We start from the raw sequence: 18,596 nt of genomic DNA, 5'->3' as shown, positions 1-18,596 counted from the left end.
GAGTTTTGCGGCACATTCCATTAGAGACTCTGGATGCATGGACTGGCAGGATCCACATTCTTCGGTGTCATGAGCGGCACCCCAGCATCAAAGGTAGCACTTGCTAGAGTCAGACACTGACGGGGATATTCCACATTGTGCAGACACTAAAACGCCCAAGGCCTTTGCAGGAGACATGACACATGTACAATTGCTATGAAGCAGTGGTATGTTACAGAAGTGTGGTGAGTGCATGGTAAAAAAAGGTCATGGAGTGTAGCCGGCTCTATATATGCTTCCCATTATGTCACTTTCAAAGTCATGGGCACCAACAATGCTAAGTGGAGTGGCAGTGTAACTCTGGGTGGCTGGAAACATTCCACAACAGACAGACACCTACAGGAATACTTCTCACATGAAGAGATTTGTGGGAGGAAAAAAAGGTATGGTTCCAATTGCCAAAAGTTATTCTGAAGAAGAAAAAACAGGTTAAGTCACAGATGCTGGATATTTTCAGTTCAGGCTTTTGAACAGCTATTGAACTGCCCAACACAATTAAATAACAGACAATTCACAAAGTTGCCCTTGTATTAGTACATAGCATTTTACAATATGTGTGTGTCGTTCTATCTCTAGCTCTTGCGCTCTCTCTCTCTAATGCATACAGTATATATGATGTAAATTCTTACATGTCATCCTGGAGAAAAGAGATTTTTGTTCTGGTAAACTGGTGCCTTGTTTTTTTTTCATACATGTATGAAACTGTTCAAGCATTTGTGGCTGAAAGATGATGATCGTAACTTTCGTAACAGATTGAGCTTTTTTCTGGCTTGCAAAATCAATCAAAGCATCTAAGATGGAATCAGCGACCAACGATGGATTAGCACCTCCTTGACCTGTAATGATAAAAAAGGTAAAGTGAACATATCAAACCATTAACAGTGTATGCAATCGCACTAGCATTCGCAACAAAAAGTAATAACTCAAAATGGTTTCTTAGCAGCGATAGTGGGATAATGTGGCAAAAAATAATTTGGGTACTTACGAGTTCATCTGAGAATAGACTGGATTTTAGATGATTACTTAAATGTAAGTGATTTTGAAATATTTGTATTTTAAGCAGGAAAATGTTCCATACCCCAGAAGGCTATATCAACAATGTTCTATCCCCCGCCACTCCAAGTCACTTCTGTTTTGCAGAATTTAGTGAGCTTCTTTGAGTATGAATCAATGGAAATCACGTGTCTACTTGGGGAGCACCTTTGGAGTTTGTTTCTGAGGAACTGGGAACAGCAGAATAAAAAGTCTGATGGGCACTGCACCGAGCCTTACATTCAAATTGGCCATTCACTGAGATCCAGTGCAGAGTTCAGCAGGAGATATGCATTTGTGTCTAGTTTCGGGGCCTAGCTGCTGTGTTTTTCAGTTAAGTGGTAGTCATGGTTAGGAACCATTTACAGAATACAATTTTTGATCATCCCAAGGTGGTAGAAATCGATTCCACCACCTGTGCAAATTAACTAGACATTTTTTTAAGATATTTACTGGTTTTGGGCCTATACCTACAGTTGAAGTCAATATTTTATTCATGGATGGAGACAGTTTAAACTTTTTCCAACAGTCAATATTTCAGGTTTTGAGGAGCTGAGTTTTAACCAGTTGTGCCTCATCCATTTATCAACAGGAGATCAGAAACATGGTAAGGTATGAGCAAGATCACCCTAAAAGAGGATTTTTAAATTTCTTTTATAAACTTTATTTTTCACTGACGGTACATAAAACTTCATACTGTCAGCAAACAAAGCATTTCAAAAGGCATACAATGTCGATCAAAACATTTTGCATAGTTATGAACCAAAGTACATTGCGAGATCAGTGCAAATCCCCACCCCCTTCGCCGGCGGCTTCCTCCGCCAAGTACCTCTGCAGAGGCGCCCAGATGTCCTTGGGTCTGCAAAGTGGCCGGTATTCCCATTGTATAGCTTTCTTCACATTTGTATGTGGAAACCAGGTCTTAAAGCCACGTGTGTATACTTGGGGAATGTTTTGCTTTCCAACATTTAAGAATGTTCCGTTTAGCGACAGCCTCTGCCACAGAAAAGAGTCATCTGACTATAATCAAAACTTTACCTATATCACCCAATAGGTATTTCAAGGGTGTCAGTGTGATGGTCATGTCCAGTATGACCTCAAGAGGAATTATTTTTTAAGTCCCAGTGAAAGAAACCCTTTCTTCTCATCATGTCTGAGGTTATTTGTCTTTCTCAAGTTACTCTTTTCTCTTAGTTGGTTTTTACTGTGACTAATGATTATCATGTCTCCCTCATTGGCTTTTGCAATGACTAGCAATTATTATGTCATTCAGTTCATGTTGCTCAGCATTCCTCAATTCCTTATCTGGGAATGGCTAGTGCAACTTTCTGACATTCTCGTTTGAATAATATCTCCCTTTCTCAGTGCCTCTTGTATCATATTGAGGAGTGAATTGACTTTTACTTCCAGAAGGAATATCCCTTTGGTTCTCTTGTTGCTTCTCAGTACCACACACATGGCCCCTTGAGTTTAAGAAGCACTACTTCCACCAAACACTTTATGCGGTCTCTCTTTCTAACTCTCTTCTGCCATCTTCTGGAGCAACAGGACTTCCACTCACAGAAGACAGTTCGCTTTGGTTCTCCTGAGACTTCTCAGTGCCACACATGTCTTGCGCCACATTAGGGAGTAACAGAACTTCAACTCCCAACATACAGTTGACTTTTACTCCTTTTGTTAGTTACTTACAATCTGAGTTATGTAGTAGACTCACAATACCAAGCATGCAACTCTGCAGGTCATCAACTTCTAAGCGCTACCCCCTTTCCAGTATGCTCTGCTCCTTCATCTTCTCATCGGACACTGGCACTGTCTATGAACCGTCCGTCCCTTGTTGCTCCTAACCAGTCTGTGCAATTCTTTACTTCTGCCATTGGTAGCCCGTTTGAGTTTCTCCCTCCTAGGTAGATGAAAGTCCCTTTTTCTAACCCGAGTGACCCCTGACTAACATTTTGCTGTACACCAACCTCATTCCCTCTGTAGTAAGGCTTCATCTAAAACCTTACTGGAGACTGCAAATCTATTTTCTATGTGCTGCATTAAAAGGCCTTGTGTCATTCAGTTTGCACAAGTGCAGGGAAGAGGGAAGAGGAAAAGTGCCAGGGAGGATGGGAGTGCAGTTAACTCACAAGTGCTGCCATCAGGTGGCTCATAAGTGCAGAGAGAAGAGACTGTAGGGTTGCAGATACAGACCCTTAAGTGCTGGGGAGCCCGGAGGCAGTGCGAGGGCAACTGGACGTGCAGGAGCCTGGGCCCGAGTTCAGAGGGTGACCAGGTGACCAGCAGTGTGCAGAGCAGTCAGGTACATCAGCAGGGGAGAGGAAGAGAGAAGGTGAAAAGGAAGGTCTGAAGTTGCTTCCGGAACCGGAGGTGGTTCTGCTCAAGTTTGAGAGAGGCAGGGAGGCTGTTCCGGAGGGAGGCCGCAGCCAAGTAGATGGATTTTCCCCAACTATCTGCTTGGAGAAACGTCTCACCCTCAGAGAGATGGAGGTGGCTGAGCGGAGAGCTTGAGAAGGAAGATGTTTTGGAAGAGAAAGTTGGAGGTAGAGCTGTCCCAGGCCCCATAAAGCCTTGTGGATGATGCAGAGGGTCTTGAACTTGATCCTTGCAGCCACTGAAGAGTTTTCGGAGCTGGAAAGAGATACAATCCCTGGGCTTGAGGCCAGGGACAAGTCTTGCAATCCTGTTGTAGATAAGTTGTAAAGGTCGAAGAGAAGAGGTAGGAAGATTTAGAAAGAGGCTGTTGCAAAAGTCCAGCCTAGAGAGGACCAGAGCTCTGGACACAGTGAGATTCTGGGGTAAAGTGAGAAAAGGAAGAATACCTCTGAGGAGGTGCAGCTGATAGTTTGACTTCTTAGAGACATCAGAGATGCGAGGAGAGAAAGAGAGGGTAGAGTGAAGATGACACCAACATTCTTAGCCTCACAGGAAGGAGCAGGAAGAGGGCCCAGAGTGGACAGCCAGACAGAGAGGAAAGGGGGGAGTGGGTGTCCCAATGAGGAGGATCTCAGTTTTACAGGCATTAAGACAGAGATCATTGGCGGCACGCCATTCCTGAATTGCGGCTAGACAGTATGTTATGAGAGAAGAAGCAAGGGTGGCTGAGGGGAGCCTGAAAGATGTCATCCGCATAACATTGAAAATTGGAGCAGAAAGTAATGATGCAGTGGTCAAGAGGTGCCAGGTAGTGGTTGAAGAGCCAGGGAGAAAGGTTAGACCCCTGGGGAACACCACAAGTAGAGAGAGAGATAGAAGAGAGGAAAGACCCCAGTTGGATTTAAGAGGGTCGGTTGGTGAGAAAGGAGGTCAACCAGGCCAGGGCCTGATCAGTAATACCAAGGTTGTCGCACAGGTGATTGAGCAGGATGGCATGACTGACCGTGTCAAAAGCAGAGGATAGATTGAAGAGAATGAGGACAGAATGGAGATTAGAGTCAAGATTGGAGAGCGAGTCTTCACAGGTGTTCAGGAGAGCAGTTTCTGTGCTCCTGATTCATTATGTAGATTAAGCTGGGAGATGGCCAGCTTTTCCAAGAGTTTGCCCAGGAAAGGAGTGATGGAGATCGGGCGATAGTTAGCCTGAGAGGAAGGATCGGCTGAGGGCTTTTTTACAAGGGGGTGCACAAGAGAGTGCTTAAGGGGGAGGGGAAAGTTCCAGTGGCAAAGGAGTGATTGCAGAAATCGCCCAAGGCTAAAGCAAGGGTGTCGATGTGGCCCTTGATGGTTCTGGATGAGCAGGGGAGAACCTTCTTTGATGAGACTTTCATAGATCGGACTTGTCTAGAAACATTGTCTGAAGTGAACAGGGGATAGGAGGAGAAAGGAGGAAGAGAGACGGCCTCAGACGGGCAAGGAGTGGTAGAAGAGGAGGAAGAAGAGATAGAGGAAGAGAGGGTGGAAATGATGTCCTGAGTTCTAGTAGTGAAATGAGAGGCCAAGGCCATGCAGATAGCCTGGGAGGAAACAGGAGAGGTAGAGACTGCAGCAGGATTGGCCAGTTCCTTGCAGATTTTAAAAAGTTCAGCTGAGTTGTTAGATGCTGCAGAGATGCAGGCTTGGATGTAGGTTCCCTTCTTAGAGAGGACAGAGTCTGTACTGCCTTTGGAGCAGGCGGCAAGCCAGTATGTCATGGGGTGCGCCCAATGCCCTCCCCTTCCTCTCCACCGCCTTACACTTACATTTAAGGGCGGTGAGGTCGGAATCGTACCAAGAGTTGCACTTGGATTTGGGCTTCAAGTGGATCCTCATGACAGGGGCAAGGACATCCAGAGTGTTAAAGATTGAAAGATGAAGGGTGGAGTGGGCTGTGTCAGTGTGTGAGCAATCCAAAGGTGCAGGAGGAGGAGAGAAAGTAGCAGAAAATGCCTCAACTGACACACGCTTCATTGGATGGATGACCGAGAAGGTAGGTAGCAGTGCTGGAGTCAGCTTCACCTGTGGGGAAGAGAGAGAGAGGTGGAAAGAAAGAATGTGATCATTCCAAGAGAGAGGAGTGGTGAGAGGGTTATTGAAGGGGAGGTCTGAGAAAATCAGAACATCCAGGGTGTGCCGGGGGCAGGGGGGGGGGAGAAGAGAGAGAGAGAGAGAGAGAGAGAGAGATAGAGAGAGAGAGAGAGAGAAAATCGCAGAGATTGCGAACAAGTCCTGTAGAAGGGCTGGTAGCATCCAGGTGGATGTTGAAGTCTCAGAGGAGGAGAAGTTGAGTGGTAGAGGTAAGGAGGAGACGTCAGACCACTCAGAGAGGAAGAGGGCAAACTGGCCAGACAGCCTGTAGATAGTGGTCACAGTGAGAGAGAGGCCAGAAGAGATAGAGAACTTGCAGACCAGGAATTCAAAGGAGGAGTAGTGCTGCATTTGAATGATGGAAGCAGGGATCCACTCCAGGAAAATCAAGGCTACACCCCCACTGGGACGGTTGGTTCTGTGTTAGGAGAGGATCTTGTAGCCATCGGGAAGGTGAGTTTCGAAACTCGTAACAGAGCTGGCTGTGAACCAAGTCTCGATGAAACCAAGTACATCCAAATCAAGCTCTTCCAGGAGATGGCACATGTCAGAGGAGTGTTTGACAGCTGAATGAGAGTTGAGAGTAGCGATGTGGAGCAGGTTGCCACATTTGAAGGACTTCCGGGGAGGGGTACAGGCCAGAGGTACACCCTGCAGAAGTGTTGGAGGTGCCCAAAGATGGGCAGAGGAGGAAGGAAGTGAAGGCAGGGTAGTCAGACAGGGAGAAGAGTGCCAGAGGGGTGGTAGAGGAGGGAGGCACCAGAGTGGCCAGAAAAGCAACAAGGGGTGCCAAAGAGGCGGCAGAGGAAGGTGGCGGCAGAGGAGCCAGAGTGGGGTAAGAAGGGATAGCAGGAGAAGAAAGGAAGTTTATAAGGAGCGTCAAGCGTCTAAATCATGGGACTAACTTGAATGGTAACCATCGATCACTCAACCGCGTTTGACAAAGTCCATAGAAATCTCCTGTGGGATAAATTAACCAGTTGGGGCACTCTGATGGCTTTGCTATGATTAATTATTGCCTTGTAATTCAGGTCAGATTGGATCAACAGGGTTCACTCTCTCCCGGAAAATAATCACATATACAGGGTTAGGCAGGGGTGCATTCTTGCCCCTGCCTATTTAATCTTTCTGTCTCTGACATTGGTGAGTAACTAGAGAGGGAGGCCTTCCTCTCCTAGGTTTAACAAGCAAAGGCTCATGTTGCTGTCCTACGTTGACAACTTTTGGATGTTTGATTTAACACCAAGGGGCCTGCAGAAACGTACTGTTGCCTTTGTGCAATAAGCAGAGAGGAATGATTTATTAGTTAATCTTAAAAAACTAAGGTGATTCACGACGAAAAGTAAAATGCACAATTATTCATGGTGCAATGGAAAAGAAAATGGTGAAACATTTTGTGTACTTGGGAGTCCCCATTTTTGATAAGCCACATAAGGCTAACATGAAGGATTGGTTACACTCGAAAGCTGTAAATTTGGCAAATCAAGTTTATAAAATTGACAGGAAATTTTGAACGTTTTTAATTCTCCTGAAATATTACATAGGGACAATAATACCCAAACTGTTTGACTCCTGGAAATTGGATTATGTGCCATTACTAGAGGCTTTGGAATGTTTCATTTTTAAACTTCTGCATTCCGTTCCAGTTACTGTAATTCGATTTGAACTAGGCATACGATCTTTACGATGTAGAGTGATTTGGAACTACTTGATTTTTTGAGGGAAAATTCTGAATTCAAGTCCCAATAAATTGTAAAGAGATCCATTAGAAATGCGAAATAACAAACAACCTAAGGGAACAGCTACCTTTATTGATTCTTTCAGGACCATGTGTGAAACGTTTTGGAGCGAGACTGGTTCTAACAGAGAGGAGTTGATTTGTAGGCCTCATTGCAAAAAACGTCTTTTAGGTAATTGGAGTTGGGTTAAGACCATGAAAGGCCTGCATCGTTATTCTTCATTGAATCATCTTTATGAAGCTCATAAGAAACTGGGAATGCTTGCTCCTTACGTATTGGTGTATCCAAGTAGGTATGCACAGAGAAAAATCGTAAGATTCCGTTGGAATTTAAAGTTAACAAATGAAATATTGGTGGGATACAAAAGACTGAACCCTGAAAATGCTCTCTGTAGGTTCAGTAAGACTCCTAATGTAAATTAAACTTTGAAGCATTTGGTTATTAATTGTCCTATACATAACTCAAATAGATTAAGACATTTTAGACATAAATAAATAAATAGATCCAGATTGTTTTTGGAAGAGATGTTTGAATGGCTATACCACCTCGGATCGGAATGTAGTTGTTGGTTTTCTTAAATCGTTGAAGCCTGAGGAAGGGATCATTGGTTCATTTAATAAAACACGCATTTTGAAATGGTTTTATTAGAATGTGAATGATTTTATGATAGTTTGTATGCATTTTATGGTAACAGAGTGTTTTAAATGGTTAATGAAATATGTATTTTATTTGTGATAAAAGTAAACTATTTATTTTAATAATGTAATTCTTTTTATAAACTGTTGGTATTTCTGTTAAAGGTTATTAACAAATAACAATAAAATAAAATAAAAAATTAAAGAAGTAGGCAAACTGCCAAAGCAAAGTTTGAGTCTCTTGTTGTTCAGAGTCAGTTGAGGGGACACTTTGATACCCTTAATGTAGCCATCCAAAGGACTGCTTTGGAACAGGGCAGGGAGCGTCTCGGACTCTGTCTCAGACTCCACTTCTTCACTATCTGAGGCCAAAAGCAGGGCTAACATTTCCACCCCAGGGATGAAAGCATTCAGTCTATTTTTGTGGAGCACTTTAGCAGAGTATCTGGGATGTCCCAAGTCAACTAAATAGTTTACCTCAGCTAGCCCGTCTACAACTCTGCAAGGTCCTGTCCATTTATTATGTAAGGCTTTAGGGAATATGGAATCCATGATCAGTACTTCTGGTCCAAGGGAAAAAGTGAATAGGTGATAGCAGAGTTTAACTAGTGCTTGAAATCCAAGAAGGTTTTCATTACCGTCGGCCATCAGGAGAGCCATCTCCTCCCTACTCAACTTTTCCGACGGCTTGGTGTATCCTCTTGTAGTTTCTTTGTCCTAGTTAAATGGAGGTCTCTCGTTAAAGAGACAGCTCCTCTTTCTTGTCCGTACCAATGTGCATGATCCTTAGTCAATTCTTTGAGTTTTATACAGTTCTTCATATTGGATGATCCCATATATGCCACCACGGGGGTTAGGGAGTTCCTAATAAGAATGGGATTCCTTGTCCCCTAAGAGGGAGTCTCTCCAAGTGAGGTCCCACTTGCTTCAACTGCCTAGGGAGGGTGTTGCCGAGGGGATCATCTCCCTAGCTTCATAGGGGGAATTCCCTGGATTCGTCACTGTGACCAAAAAGATGACCAAAGAGGCTAAAGTCAATCCCTTTTTGTGGCACTTGCCTGTAGGCAAATAAGAAACATGGGAAGAGACGGGCCCACTTCCTTCTGTGGAGCCGCTCAAGAGATTCAATTATGCTCTTCAGTGCCCTGTTGTATAGCTCCACTAGTTCACTGGTTTGTGGATGTTATGCAGAGAAACATTACACATTCCTTCCACATGGTCTGCATATAGTTGTACATAAAGTGTGTGCCTCTTTCTGACACAACCTCTTTAGGAAAGCCAACTCTGGTAAAGATACCTAGCAAGGCCCTCACACTTGTCCTTAGTGGGAAGCCTTCAGGGTACCTTGTGGCATGACCAACAACCACCAGAATAAACTTACTAGCATAGAATAGAGGAGGGCAAGGGGACAAACAATGGCAATCCCTTCCCTGTCAAGTAGTATACCCACTTCTTGCAGTGGTACCAAAGGAGCTTGGATTTTTGCTTCACTTTTACCAGACATATGGCAAGTGGGACAACTCTTACAGTGGCTTTCGATATGTACTCCCATTTTATGCCAGTAGAAAAACATACTCAGCACCTCCTTGGTCCTCATTGTTCCAGGATGACCTGAAAGTGGGACTTTGAGGCAACTATAATAAGAAAGGTCACACAGAGTGGGGGACCAAAAACCTCTTACTGCCTCCAGCTGATAAGTCTATGGGTTTACTATGAAGTAATCTACCTTCCCCAAAACGTCTATGTTTCCCAAGAAGTTCACCGTCCAACTGAGAGCAGGCATGTGCCTTAAGACCTTCCATTGATGGACACTATCTCTGGCCTTTATGGAGTTCTTCCCTGGATGAACCACCTCCTGAAAGTAAACTTTGCAGTTCAGGGTGCTCACTAGGGTTAATAACCTCAGGGACCACCTCTTCCTCATCGGGTGCTGGGCCAGGTACCTCAAAGGTAGTTGCAGGTTCATTAACCCCTTAAGTGCCAAGGACGAGGTATCTCGTCCTTGGGATTACCTCTAGGTTGCCAAGGACGAGATAGCTTGTCCATTTAGGCACTGTGTTTTGTGTGATCCCTGCAAAGCAAGGATCCCACAAAACTGCAATCCAACCTCAGGTTTATGTGAAGGGGAGGTCCCCCCTCACGGCCCGGGGGTTGGATTACCTTCAGTTTCACATCAGCGTGTGTAATGCACGCTGACGTGAAAGTGCAAGTTATTTCACTGCGGCAGCCATTTCGGGCTGCCGCGGTGAAAGAGAAGGTGAGTGCCCTTCTCCCTCTATCTCCAGCTGTATTTCAAGCCTGAGATCAAGGGAGGTATCGAGATTCTCCCCTTTCCAACGACACCTTTTGTGAAAGCATTGCTGGGCATGGATCGGGTGCAGACGGCTCGATCCGCGCCCAGCAATGCCCACTAGACCACCAGGGATTTGTTTTGAAAGTGCGGGGGGGGGGGGGCTTACAGTAAGCAGCCTGGCCCCCAAAGCATGAAGGGACGTATATGGATAACCCTGGGGGCAGATAAAACAAAGGGAGATTTGGGTGGGGGCCACCAGGGATTTCATTTACATTAAAGGGGCGTGGCCTTCTCCCCCTCACCCCAAGGGGAAATGGGGGCACCCCTTGTAGCCCTCCCTAGGGGCAGATTTTTTCCTTCAAGCAGGAGTACATGAGGTGGCCCCCCATCCAATTGGGGGAGGGGGGAGGCCACAAGGAAAGTATGGGTAGGCCCCCCCAAAGGATGGGGCATGCAGGTTAGGTGCCCATCAGCCCTAGGGAATGGGCCCAAGGGGGGGAATGTCATTGATGGTTTTGGGGGGAGTGCCCCCCCCCCGACTAGACCACCAGATAATTATTTTCATGGAAAAGGGGTGTGCCTCCCCCCCACCCATAATGGACTGGGGGTGATGTTATGCAGCCCTCCCTGGGGGCAGTTATCTGCTCCTAGGAAGGGGCATCTGACCCCAGGGAGGGCTGCATGAGATGCCACCCCTCTTATCCGCCCGCAGGGAGGGTTGATTGAGATGCCCCCCCCTGCATTTGGTGTGGGGGGGAGAGGGCCACCCCCCTTTACATTAGAAAATTCCCCAGAGGTTTAGGGTACCCTCAGCCCCATGTAATGTAGTGTACCATTTTTTTAAAATGTTTTTTTTTATTTTTTAATGTGTTTATTGGCATTTGTAAACAAACATTGACACCATGTATCTTGTGCATTAGTTACATGTATACAGTAGGTTGGTTGGTGCAATCTGCTAGAATATTAACAAACAAAACAAGTCAAACAACATTACAACAGTGCTCCACGCACGTTAACTAGATCTCAGCATTACAATTATTGTGGTCAAGTCCTGGGTAAAGGCCAGCATTTTAATCCTGCACAGTTGGGCCATAGCAATGAGTTCTACTTGACCTAGAAGTGTTAACGCCTGAAGTAGGGGTGAAAGGAACATCAAGCCCAACCGTTTATGCAACATTAAGTTTTTTTCTTTGTTTACCAAACTTCCCTTGGCGAAGATGGGCACATTGGTGTGCCAATCTGCCGCCAGGGTGCCCAAACCTTACTGCCCCACCCACTGGGGGGCCTGTCCCACCATTTCTGGGGGCCCTCTCCCCCCACCCCAATTGGAGGGGGGTGTACCTCACGCAGCCGTTCTTAGGAGGCCCAGGGAGGCCTGCATGAGGTGCCCCACCGACCTATTTGGGGTGAGGGGGGAGAGGGCCACCACAAAATGTCAGTCAGACCACCCAACGGGTGGGCAGTAGGTTTTGGGCACCCTGGGGGCAGAATGGCACACTATTGTGGCCATCTGCGCCAAGGGGTGTTGGGTAAACAAAGGAAAAAAGTAAAAATGGTAGACAGCATTTTCCAAGGGGGGGGGCTTTGGGGCACCCCAAACCACTGGGGAATTTTCTAATGGGAAGGGGTGGTGGCCCCCTCGACCCCCACCCACAATTGAGTGGAAGCCATGTCATGCATCCCTCCCTGTGGCAGATATCTGCTCCTAGGAAGGGACACCTGGCCCCAGGGAGGAGTGCATGACAGCCCCCCTTATCTAACCCCAGGGAGGGCTACATGAGATGCCCCGCCCCTCCATTTGGGCGGGGGTGGAGAGGTGCTCCCCCCTTCACATTACAAAATTCCCAGACGGTTTAGGGTGCCCCTCAGCCCCCCTAAAGTGCAGCTTGCCATTTTCAATATTTTCTTTGTTTACCAAACTTGCCTTGGCACAGATGGGCACATTGGTGTGCCAATCTGCACCCAGGGTGCCCAAACCTTACTGCCCCACCCACTGGGGGGCCTGTCCCACATCTTTTGGTGGCCCTCTCCCCGCCCACCCCAAATGGAGGGGGGGTACCTCAAGCAGCCGTTAGTAGGAGATCCAGGGATGCCTGCATGAGGTGCCCCCCCAGTTGTTTCAATTACAGCTTTTTCTACATGAGCAGATGCAACGTTATGTGAATACTCTTTTTTATTATTCTATGGTTAGGGCTCACTGTCAGTGGGGTGGGTGAGACTGGGGCTGGATTGTTGGTGGTGTGCGTGGGAATGGGCCGTCTGAGCAGGCATTTTGGTGGATCGGGACACAATTGCAGGGGCAGGCCACAAATTGCCCCCCATGCCAGCAGAACATTGGCGTTTTCCTGGGAGCAGATGTCTCCCATGTGAGTTGTCCATCTGCAAGCCCAGGCTGCACCTCTGGCTGTGCTACGTTACAGATGTCACCTCCGGGGAGGAATGGGGATCCTGCCGGGGCTCCCTGGAGCTGCCGCTGTGCTTAGTGGACAGTACACCCACATAGTACACGGATGTCCAAGGCCGGGGACATCACCTCCAACCGTCCTGGAGATGCGGCTGGGCTGCATTACAGCTTTTCCCTTCGGGGAGGTATTGGCACACTGCCGGGACTCTCTGGTGGGGAGAAGCTGTAACGCAGGCCAGCCAGAGCTCCAGCAAAGTCGCTGGTAATGTCCCTGGCCTTGGGCATCATTCTCCCATGTGGGTCTTTGGCGGGGCTTGTGGGTAATACATTCTGGGGAGATTTGCACAAATCAGACATCTTTGGATTCCCATGGGTGTCTTCTTTTCAGAAATGCATGGTGTTCCCCGTTTTCCTTGGTGGCTTGGATTCCCTAGGCCCATATTTGTATGGTGTGCGCTTCAGAAAAAAATCCTGAAAAGACTTAGGGTTAGTCGTGTTTTAGGCTTTCTCCTTTGCGCCCAGGTAGGTGCACCCACACATGTGAGGTACTGTTTTCCATCAGGACACGTGTGGGGACGCTGGAAGGTAGGCCATGTGTTGTCGGCGGCATGTTTCGGTGGGTGGCCAGAGCGAAATGTCTGAGAATTGTGTTTATTTCAAGCCAATTTAAGAGATATTTCCCTCTGTCCACTCACCGAAACACGCCGCCAATGCCACATGGCCTACCTTCCCGCGTTCCCAGAGGTGTCCCGATGAAAAAGGTACTGCACATGTGTGGGTGCACCTACCTGGATGCAAAAGGAAAAAGGCTACACCACTTGTAACCCCCAAAGGGTTTGGAGAGACAACCTACAGATTTGGGCCTAGGGTGTCAAAGCCAGCAAGGAAAACAGGGAACCCCATGCATTTCCCAAAAGAGGACACACGTGGGAATCCACAGAGGTCTGACTTGCGCAAATCGCCCCAGATTTTATTACCCAGAACCTTGGCAAAGTCCACATTTTGGGGAAAAAAAACACAATTTCCACACATTTTACTCTGGTCACCCACTGAAACAAGCCACCAACAACACATGGCCTACCGTCCTGCTTTCCCGACAAAAAATGTACCTCACATGTGTTGGTGCACCTACAGGGCGCAAAGGGCAAAGCCGTAAACACGGGTAACCCCAACTCTTTTCGCACAGCAGGTTAGCAGGATTTGGACTCATGTGCACACCATACAGATTTGGGCCTTGGGTGTTCAAGCCACCAAGGAAAACTGGGAACCCCATGCATTTCTGAATATAGGACACCCATGGGTATGCACAGAGGTCTGACTTGTGCGAAGCAGCCCAGAATTTAATACCCACAATCCCTGACAAAGTGTGATAATTGGTGGGGAAAAAACACAATGTTCACTGTCGGGGGTTCTGCGCCCCGGTAGGTGCACCCACACAAGTGAGGTACTGTTTTCATCGGGACACGTGTGGGAACGCGGGAAGGTAGGCCATGTGTTGTTGGCGGCGTGTTTCGGTGGGTGAGCCAAGTGAAATGTGTGGAAATTGTGTTTTTTTTCGCAACATTTCGGACTTTGCTGGGGTTTCTGGGTAATAAATTCCTGGCCGATTTGCGCAAGTCAGACCTCTGAAGATTCCCACGGGTGTCCTCTTTTTGGAAATGCATGGGGTTGCCTGTTTTCCTTGGTGGCTTGGACAGCCTATGCCCATATCTGTATGGTGTGCGCTTCAGGAAAAATCCTGAAATTCAGCTGTCGTAAAAGACTTGGGGTTAGCCATGTTTTAGGCTTTCCCCTTTGCACCCAGGTAGATGCACCCACACATGTGAGGTATCGTTTTCATCGGGACACATGTGGGAACGCGGGAAGGTAGGCAGTGCGTTGTTAGCAGCGTGTTTCGGTGGGTGAGCTGAGTGAAATGTGAGGAAATTGGGTTTTTTTCACCGCATTTCAGACTTTGCCGGGTTTTCTGGGTAATAAATTCTGGGCCGATTTGCGCAAGTCAGACTTCTGCGGATTCCCACGGGTGTCCTCTTTTCAGAAATGCATGGGGTTCTCCGTTTTCCTTGGTGGCTTGGATACCCTAGGCTCATATCTGTATGGTGTGCGCTTGAACAGAATTCCACAAATTCTGCTGTCTGAAAAGACTTGGGGTTGGCCGCGTTTTCGGCTTTTTCCCTTGGTGCCCAGGTAGCTGAACCCACACATGTGAGGTACCGTTTTTGTCGGGACACCTGTGGGAAGGTATGACGTTTGTTGTGTTTGCGTGGTTTTCATAACGTTTCGACCCATTTGCTGGTGCCCTTTGTCACACAACCCTTTAATTTCCAAAATGTGCCCTACATTTAGTCGCTGCTTTAGGCACCATACACTTTTGTAACCTGCACAAGTCACCTACCCTTGAAAAGGTCTGCCTGTGCTCTTTCAAAAAATGTATGCTTGCTATTCCTCACCAAATTGGTTTTCCTGATTTACACATGCTAATTAAGTCTGTTCAGGTCGTAAGCATAAATCTCCTGTGTACCATGGCTCTGTTTTTGGCTTGCGGTATTGCCTGTTTTTTTGAAACACTACAAAAAATGTGCGATTTCCTAACTACAAGAGTCGGGGGAACGTAGCGGAGCATTGTTTTTCTAAAGATTCATAGAAGCCATTGCCGTACCAAGCCAACCATGTAGACCACATACCTTTTTTTCAGTCATTTTCACGCTTTTTCCCCAAACTATGGAATTTTCCCCTACCTATTTTTCCCTACCTAGTTGTTGCCTGACCTGCGCAAATCACCCCTTCCTAAACTTGGAATTTTGTCTACTTTTCAGAAATGTATGCCTTTCTATCCTCCAATTCGGCTTTCCTACCCTTTTCTTCCATTCCGTCCACGCATGTCCAATTGGCAAAAATTGCCAAAATCGCTTGCCTCTCACATAACGGTTGATTACCACATCAAAATAATTTTCCTTTCGTTTCCACTCAACATGTTCTTGAAAGCCAGGAAATTTGGGAATTCAGCACAGCAAACCATTTGTTCCTAGCTCTTACAAGGAAAAAACCACAGGCTTCTCTGTACATCATTTTATTGCCCTTTTTGGTTATTTTCTCTCACCCCCCTACAGCAACCTAGGATTTCTGGGTGGCGTTACGACCGCGTACACGTGGGGAACAAAAGGGCCAAATTTGGCCAAGATATCTCATGTAACAAAAAAGTTACAAGGCATTGAATGGCAACATACCAAAATCACCAAAAAAGGCCTCGGCAATGGGGGGGGGTGTTTCGGAGGGGAACCCATGGCACTTAAAGGGTTAAGGAATCCAACTCCTTGGCCTTGGGGTTCCCCTTTGGCTTAAGATTCACCTGAGGTTAGGCAGCCTTCTTTGTTTGAGAGCTTGTTTTGGGTCTTTATGCTGTATCACCCTCAATACTTAGCTCTTTGAGATTATTTCCCAGCAGAACCCTACCTGGAACTTTCCTCTGAACACTTACAGGAATCCCACCCACTCTTCCTACATTTACTGCTAAGGTGACAGGCAATACAGAGCACATTTAAGGGGGACCATCAGCCAACTTTGCAGACCTCAGAGACACTGTGGCAAGTTCTTCCTGGGTTTGCCAGCTGGACTAATTATCTATTCATAAATAGATAATTAGTCCAGCAAATAATTTGTTATACTAATTGGAGAATCACCCTATATCAGCTTTAAAAATATTTTCCAAACATAATATGCTGCAGTTGTATTGTTGTTGTATTGTATTGTTTATTTATTTATAGAGCGCACCGGGCAATCAGGCATCTGTGCGCTTGCAACTTTAGGTTACAGACAAAAAATATACAAAGGATGAAACATTTACAGACTTATATGAAATATGCAGAATATGTACAATAATATGGGATACATTACTCACCATAATCGTATGTCTGATGGTTATATCTGCATAGATTCACATGCTGTGCATAGGCCGACATCTAGTGGAAGCTGCAGAGTATTACAGTTGTTTTCACAACTCGAAAAGGGACGTCGACAGGGCGTGCAAGTAATATTATCCCTAGTGTGACGTCCACTGTACTTATGATCCCCCGCGCGTCGAGGTCCCTCAGATTGATATTTTTCTGACATGAGGTAGCATGAGGTGTAGCGCGAGTACAGTTGTATCCAAGCAGATACCTATTAGACAAGCTCAAAGGAACCATGCGCCTACTCTCCGAGGGGGGAGGAAGGGTGGGTCGCATGTGAATCTAAGCAGATCCAAGCATCAGAAATACGATTACGGTGAGTAATGTATCACTTCTGAGGCTTGTGGAATCTGCTTAGATCACATGCTGTGCATAGATTAGCGAGCAGTGGAAGAGGAGGAGGAGGAGGTAGGATGTGAGAAGGTTCATGACCGAATAAATGTCTTAGAACCGTTGGTCCCACTTGTGTATCTGTCTTGGAATGAGTGTCAATGAGCGAAAGTATGTATTGAGCTCCATGTAGCTTTTTTGCAAATACTGTCTAAGGGGACATTTGCAATGAAAGCCAGAGTGGCACCAGTACCTCTTGTGAAGTGGGCTCTCAGCGTAAAAGGCAGTGTTTTATCTGATAGGGAAAAGCACATTTGGATACATCTGACTATCCACCTACAGATGGCATTCTTAGAAATGTGGCCACCTTCTCTGCCTGGCGCTATGTTGACAAACAGTTGATCTGTTTTTCTTAGCAGTCTGGTCTTATCTATGTAGTAGAGGACCACTCTCCTCACATCTAGTGTGTGGACTTTTACATCAGCAGAGCTTTTGGGCTCCTGGAAGAAAGCCGGTAGCTCAATAGACTGGTTTACATGAAATTTGGAGATGAATTTAGGTGAAAACCTAGGGCGAGTATGTAAAACCAGCTTGTCCTTATGTATAGTAAAGAAAGGATCCTGCACTGAAAATGCTTGGATTTCACTAACCCTTCTTATGTGATAGCTACTAAGAAGACAGTTTTATAAGTCAGGTGTTTGAGACTAGACTTGTGCATAGGCTCGAATGGGGGTCCCATGAGCTTAGTGGGTACCACATTGAGATCCCAACCTGGCGGTGGGTTAGAAATTGGAGGGTGCAGTCTCTTTACCCCTTCCATAAATGCTTTGATGACTGGTACCTTTCACCATGAGACCTTATTATGGGAAGTGCTGTAGGCTGACAAGGCCCCCAGGTAGACTTTTAGGGAGTTGAACACTAACCCTGCATCTAGCAAGTGGAGCATATAGGTTAGAATGTTAGATGGAGTACAATCTATGGGGTTGATCTGCTTAGTCTGGCACCAAATTACAAATCTTCTCCATTTGTCAAAATAACAGTGCCTAGTGTTTGGCTTTCTTGGTTATTGCAAGATACCCATGCATCTTTGCGGTAGATTGAGATGCACAAACTATGACTTCAGGAGCCATTCTGCCAAGTTCATTGAGTGTGATTGTGGGTGCACTCGTGCTGGGCGTGTAGGTTGTACTGGCACGGGAGCAGGATGGGATCGCACATCACCAGTTTGCGCAGATGTGGATACCACGGTTGTCTTGCCGACATAGGAGCAACTAGGATAAGCGTCATTGTTTCCTTGTGTAACATGTTCACCGCCTTCCTCATGAGAGGAGTTGGGGGAAAAGCGTAAGCAAATTTCCCTGACCAGCTCATCCTTAAGACGTTCCCCTTGGAGCCTGGCTGGGGCAACCTGGACGTGAAGTCTGGGCATTGACGATTTTCGCTTGTGGCGAATAAGTCTATAGTTGGGAAACACCATTGAGAGAAGAGGTGTTCTACGACTTCTTTGTGTAGACGCCACTCGTGTTCCTCTGGTAGGGGATCTCTGATCAATGAGTCTGCTAGAGCGTTGCGTTCCACTGGAACATGCTGTGATGACAGGAACATCTTCTGTTTGAGTGCCCATTTTCATATTTATTGTGCAAGTCTGGATAGATTTGGAGTACGTGTACCCCC

At 46.5% G+C, this 18,596-nt stretch overlaps 1 protein-coding gene across 1 annotated transcript in view; it reads right to left on the bottom strand.

Annotated features, from left to right (window-relative positions):
* Positions 1–18,596, bottom strand: part of LOC138489066 (protein mono-ADP-ribosyltransferase PARP14-like) — a 1,172,404-nt gene that overhangs the window by 255,236 nt on the left and 898,572 nt on the right. The window contains exon 14 of the mRNA XM_069616631.1: positions 669–875. Coding sequence (XP_069472732.1) covers positions 669–875 — 207 coding nt within the window. The remainder of the gene's footprint in view (positions 1–668; positions 876–18,596) is intronic.

Source organism: Ambystoma mexicanum, chromosome 9 (genome assembly GCF_040938575.1).
Source record: "Ambystoma mexicanum isolate Mex_15411 chromosome 9, UKY_AmexF1_1, whole genome shotgun sequence".
NCBI lineage: Eukaryota > Metazoa > Chordata > Amphibia > Caudata > Ambystomatidae > Ambystoma > Ambystoma mexicanum.
The sequence above is the reverse complement of the archived record's forward strand: the minus strand, read 5'-3'. Positions and strand labels throughout refer to the sequence as shown.